The 6,057-nt window shown below is 41.7% G+C and overlaps 1 protein-coding gene across 1 annotated transcript; it reads left to right on the forward strand.

Annotated features, from left to right (window-relative positions):
* The first annotated feature begins 954 nt into the window (after positions 1-954).
* Positions 955-5,078, forward strand: fgf18b (fibroblast growth factor 18b). The gene is made up of 5 exons (XM_027158414.2): positions 955-1,302; positions 2,245-2,284; positions 2,419-2,596; positions 3,199-3,305; positions 3,463-5,078. The coding sequence occupies exons 1-5, from the start codon at positions 1,271-1,273 to the stop codon at positions 3,766-3,768; spliced, it is 663 nt and encodes a 220-aa protein (XP_027014215.2). The 5' UTR covers positions 955-1,270; the 3' UTR covers positions 3,769-5,078.
* The last annotated feature ends 979 nt before the right edge of the window (positions 5,079-6,057 follow it).

Consider the following 6,057-nt stretch of genomic DNA (forward strand, 5'->3'; position numbering starts at 1 on the left):
TAAAAAGAGAAGGAAAATAACTCATGCAGATAATCAAGCTTAATCTCTGTCTCTGTTAGTCTTAATCTCAAGCACAAAATCAGCTTCTAATGGGCTTCTCAGAATGTGCTCCAATTTCTTTCTTTCTTTCTTTCTTTCTTTCTTTCTTTCTTTCTTTCTTTCTTTCTTTCTTTCTCTTTCCACATTTGTTGCCTTAACTTTCACACTTTTTTACCTTACATTTGTCTTCTATTGACATTCTTAGGCTTGTCTTGATTCTTTCTTTCTTTCTTTCTTTCTTTCTTTCTTTCTTTCTTTCTTTCTTTCTTTCTTTCTTTCTGTCTGTCTATCTGTCTGTCTGTCTGTCTGCCTGTGTGTCTGCCTGTGTGTCTGCCTGTGTGTCTGTCTGTGTGTCTGTGTCTGTGTCTGTCTGTCTGTCTGTCTTTCTTTCTTTCTTTCTTTCTTTCTTTCTTTCTTTCTTTCTTTCTTTCTTTCTTTCCACATTTGTTGCCTTAACTTTCACACTTTTTTACCTTACATTTGTCTTCTATTGACATTCTTAGGCTTGTCTTGATTCTTTCTTTCTTTCTTTCTTTCTTTCTTTCTTTCTTTCTTTCTTTCTTTCTGTCTGTCTGTCTGTCTGTGTGTCTGTCTGTCTGTGTGTCTGCCTGTGTGTCTGTCCGTGTCTGTGTGTCTGCCTGTGTGTCTGTCCGTGTCTGTGTGTCTGTCTGTCTGTCTGTCTGTCTTTCTTTCTTTCTTTCTTTCTTTCTTTCTTTCCACATTTGTTGCCTTAACTTTCACACTTTTTTACCTTACATTTTTCTTCTATTGATTTTCTTAGGCTTGTCTTGATTCATTTTTTCTCTCATTCTTTCTTTCTTTTTTCTTTCTTTCTTTCTTTCTTTCTTTCTTTTTTCTGTCTGTCTTTCTTTCTTTCTTTCTTTCTTTCTTTCTTTCTTATTTTCTTAAATTTGCCTCTGTTAGACTCATAGACGTTGAAAGTAGAACTGAAGACACTATTGCTGCTAATCGATATTCCCGGTATATCGTGTCACCCGTGTCGCGGACGCGCCCCGCCCCTCATCTCTCATCCGGCTGTGCGCGCGCCCCGCCCCTAGTCCTTCTTCCATCCACTGCAGGTTGTCAAGTTGGCATCTCACGCGTTCCTCCGCGCATATCTAAAACTCGTGTTTGGTTCTCCATGTCATGAAGACGGAGGCGCTACGAACCGGATCGATGAGACTGGAGGCTCCGTTTCTGAAAACGATCAGCTTTTGGAGCGACCGCGGCGATGCGCTTCGTCCTCCCTCCACTTCTCCTCGCGTAAGTTCAGCTTTTCGGCTTTTGACGCAGAATTTGAAACGTAAATGTTCACACTCTTAAACAACATGGGATTTAAAGGGGGAAAAAAATGACTAAGTCTGCTTTGACCTGGTTCGTGGGAATGTGACAGGTGGCACGAGCTTGCCAGAAGAAAGCCCTTGGCTTGATATTTTGTGACTTTTATGAATGAAAAGTCATTAGAGTTTTGGGAACACGGCTTAAAAACGTGCGCTGGATGAGAAACAAGCGAGTGTGCCAGCTTTGGGTTTGGAAAGTCTCCCTGTTTCTGAGCTCTCAAGGTTGGCGGCTTTGGGTAAAACTACATGTGTTTCACATTCACGTCGAACATTAAGAGCCAGCAGATGCCGCGTTCCTAATATCCTAATACACACAATTAGTGTGTGTGTGTGTGTGTGTGTGTGTGTGTGTGTGTGTGTGTGTGTGTGTGTGTGTGTGTGTGTGTGTGTGTTTAATGTACTCGGATAACAGCTGAGATCATAGACCAAACTGATTCACATACAGTACTGTACATGTCTGGATCTCTCATTGTAGCGCAAAGTCATCAAGCAGCAAAATATACTTTAAAAAAAACTTCTCATTGAAACGTGAACGTATCCTGCAAAAAATGTACTCAAAAATGGGTCAGTTATTTTATTTAGAAAAAACAAGAAGAAGAAGAACAAGAAAAGGCGTTGTTATTTAGCTGATGGAATAATAAATGATGCCATTTGTTTTTGTTTGAATGTGGAACTGAGACAAGCGTGATAGTGTAGATGACAGAAAATGTGGGAAAAACCCCATGAAGGAATCCATCCTTGTCTCAAATCCCTCTGAGTTACTGGATGAGACAAAAAGCTGTTGATCAGTTTAATATCTTGACCAGTTTTTATTTAGGATTATATATATATATATATATTTTTTGTTTTTCATTTCTTCCTCTAGATGGGTTCAGATTGCACTGCTGCTGTGTAGCTTCCTGGAGGTAAAATTGTTTCTGGTCTCTCTCTCTCACACACACACACACACACACACACACACACACACACACACACACACACACACACACACACACACACGATCTGTACTGATGTATCACTGGTTATGATATTTTTCTAGGCACTAGCGGTGGATGATGTGGATTTCGGCGAGCACGTGGAGACCCAGACAGGCACGAGAGACAGTCTGAGCAGAAAGCATCACCGGGTCTACCAGCTGTACAGCAAGACCAGCGGAAAACACGTGCAGGTGCTGGGAAGGAAAATCGTCGCCACGGGAGAAGATGGGGATAAATATGGTAAGAGCGTACAGGGAAAGCTGGAGAAAAGTTTTAAGAGAAAAAAGAGGTTGATAAAGAGAGCAGTCGAGGATGGGCGCCTGCTTCATCGACTTCTTTATGGATTTTCTTTACCTGCTCTAATGACAAGGGCAAAGGCTGTTAGATGAAAGGAGAGAGAGAAAGAGAGAGAAAGAAAGAAACATGGGTGGGAGGGTTGATCTTAACTGACCTTGATGTCATCCAAGGACAATAAGAACGATCGCATGCATTGAGAGAAGAGTTTAAAACAGAGCAGAATATGATTAAAGTCTTATCAGTCGGCCGAATCGAACCACAGAGCAAGAAGGCAGAATTGGCCAGTGAGGACTGAACTTGTCAAGATGGCAGCATCCAGTGAAGAACCCCTTTAGTGTTTATTTTTTATTTTTTATTTTTATGTCATGTCGATTAGCTGAGATGACTAATGCTTGTTGCGATGAATAGTTGCAGATAGGGAGTTGCCCGTGGCTTGGCTTACGACAAGAAAAATGCTCTGGCAATATTTTCTCTGGCAGAGATGTTTTTTTTTATCCTTGGCCTGTCTATATTCCTGTCTGTCTGTATGTGTCTCTCTTCACAAGCCCAGCTCGTGGTGGAGGCCGACACCTTCGGGAGTCAGGTGCGAATTCGGGGCAAAGAGACCAACTTCTACCTGTGCATGAACCGCAAGGGGAAACTGGTGGGCAGGGTGAGTTTGTTCAGTGTTATAATACTCACAATGCTCCTGAGGTCAGGAAAGTAATACATGGTGATTTCTACAGTAACAGCTTGTTGACCAGGACAGGTACGGCAGACACTCCAGATAAACACTGAATCTAAAGTGTTACATCCTGTTTTCTTCACAGAAAGCCAACAGTGCGAATGCTGAGTGTGTCTTCATCGAGATGGTTCTGGAGAACAACTACACGGCCTGGATGTCGGCGCGTCATAGCGGCTGGTACATCGGCTTCACCAAAAAGGGTCGACCTCGCAGAGGGCCTCACACTCTACCGAACCAGCAAGACGTGCACTTCATGAAGCGTTTTCCTCCCGGCGAGCAGCCGAACCTGCAGCACAGCAGCTTCACCACCGTTAGCAAGAGGAACAGGAGGATGCAGGAGACCAGCGCTAGTCCTGACTCGCAGTCAGAACACCGTCACACGCTTGTATAAAGGATCCCGGAGTCACACTTACTGTACCAAACCTGCCAGGTGTAGGTCACTTCACTTCCAGATGGAGGTCAAATTTAGACCGAATGCAAATGCTGCGTAATCAAAGACGGCTGGGCGCGAGTCCAGGGAACAAACTCGGAGACTCCTGACTCCTGACAAGGGCACGTAAAGCCGACAGAAAATCCTCTCCAGCATCCAGTACTATTAGCGAGTCTCGTCAGACAGTCAGTTTCACAGATATAAAACCCCGTGAAAGGCGAAAGGCTCGTGTCTACATTATTCCGATCACATACCTTCTCGAAGTTAAATAATCCTGCTTGAAATGTTAATCAATAGGATAAAATGCATAGGCATGTAAACGACAAGAAAAAGCCAAATGTAGCTAATATTATGAATAATGGAACAAGAATCCTAGCAAAAGACTGCATGACGGGATAAAGATCTAACAGCGACGTGTTGGTATGAGCTCATACAGACATCCTGGAGTATAGACTCATAGGAAAAAACGTACGTCTATCAACTTACAGTAACGTCTCAAAAGAGTCGAAATGCGTATGACAAAATTTGGCCTCTTTATTGCAGCCATGCAGCTTTTTATTTGCCAACAGAACACATTAGGTCCGACGTGCAGGTTAGTGACGAAAACTCAGTAACTATAATGAGTTTATAAATGTACAGAATAGGAAAAAAAAAAAAAAAGGAACCCTGGATAATGCTTCAGTACCCCTCTGAGTCCTTGAGAATCCTACTTTCTGACAGTTCTTCTGAAGGAGCTCTTTATTAAAACCCTAAACAATCCACGAGAACCCTTGGAGATCCTTTGGAGGACGCTTTGTACTGCGAGTCACATTACGGTGTGAAACCGATACGCTTCAACGTTCATTTACGTTATAGAATTTCAGTTATAGAGCTTATAGATCTCTCTAAACTCACGTCTGGACCTTTGAAATATCTCTTGCTTGTATTCTGGCTAATCATTTATGGAGTTTGTTGGTCTATAAATCATGGCGGGAATGATATATGATATGATGAAATTTTTAGTCTTATTATATATTGCTTGACTCCTGGACATTGGGGTAAAGTCAGAATTTCCTGAATTTTGGTGCATGACTTGGACTCGCTTTGAACTAGGACTTGAGCCTCAAACGTGACTTGAGATGACGGAGCATTCAAGAGTGTTCGACTCTCCAACTTGCCTGTTATTAATCAGAGCTTTTTGCTCCATATACAGTATAATCAGCTGCTTACAGGCCCTGAGCCACCAGGGGACCCTGTAAAAAAAAAAAAAAAAAAAAAAGTTATATGTTTTTCTAATATCTTTTGGTGATAAAAGACAACAGTTCAGGTTCCAGCAGGGGGCAACTTTGTGGTCTACACCAGAGGTACCAGAGATGGTATTATTATTATATATATTAATATTACTATTATTATTATTACTTTGAGCCCTGATGTTAGACATCTTTGTTAGTAATTGTTTTCTTCAACATGAAATAACGCTAGTCAAAGCGCGCTACCACAGCTGACTGCAATTCATTAAAAACAAAACAGACTTCCACTGAAAAATGAATTCACCACTGGTGGCAGCGTGCTCCCGCTGCGATAACATTTGGGACTTGACATTTACATTTAGTCCTTTACCAGATGCTCTTCTCTTCTCTAATCTTCTCTTCTCAGAAACAAGTTACGAAACAGATGAAAGCACAGCCATAGTCGAGGATTAGAGACAAATGCTGGGCTATAAAGTGTTAGCACGGTCTCTCTGGAGGTGGTCACGACAAAAAAAAAACGTAGAGTAAGATCTAGAAATGAGAACTAATGCGACATCCAGTTCAAAGAAAATTACGAAGGAACTTGAAATCATGTAGCATTGATGGAGAAGATGGCTTAGACTCGGCTGGGACTCGACCGGGACTTGCTGGCGTTCTCCAAAAGTCACTAACCTCCAATTATCCACATTTTTTCCTCTTCTTTCGCTCCTATAACAACCTGAACTAAGCAAGTAAGCGTAATGCACTATAGATATATATATATACCGAGAGATTATACTTAGAAACGTTGACTATTTTTAAAGGCACGTGACCCTGACAGTATGGAAATCTTCACCACTTTTATCGTCCACAGTTGGATGTAAAAGCTCAGACGCAGAACTGCAGTGTGGTACCTAAGACTTACTCAATATACACCGTATCGACACACACCAGTATGTTATGGATGTTTTGTTTTTTGTTTTTTTTTTAAAGTGACTGTTCATTTCACGAGGTCTTATTTCTACCTTGAACGAAGGGTGGA

The sequence above is a fragment of the Tachysurus fulvidraco genome, chromosome 20 (genome assembly GCF_022655615.1).
Source record: "Tachysurus fulvidraco isolate hzauxx_2018 chromosome 20, HZAU_PFXX_2.0, whole genome shotgun sequence".
NCBI lineage: Eukaryota > Metazoa > Chordata > Actinopteri > Siluriformes > Bagridae > Tachysurus > Tachysurus fulvidraco.

What these genes read in the sequence shown, in the direction of transcription:
- fgf18b (XM_027158414.2), top strand. Translation starts at nt 1,271, where the DNA reads ATGCGCTTCGTCCTCCCTCCACTTCTCCTCGC. An exon ending in CTCCCTCCACTTCTCCTCGC is followed by an intron (nt 1,303 to 2,244) that starts GTAAGTTCAGCT and finishes TTCTTCCTCTAG; the next exon opens with ATGGGTTCAGATTGCACTGC. An exon ending in AGAAGATGGGGATAAATATG is followed by an intron (nt 2,597 to 3,198) that starts GTAAGAGCGTAC and finishes TCTCTTCACAAG; the next exon opens with CCCAGCTCGTGGTGGAGGCC.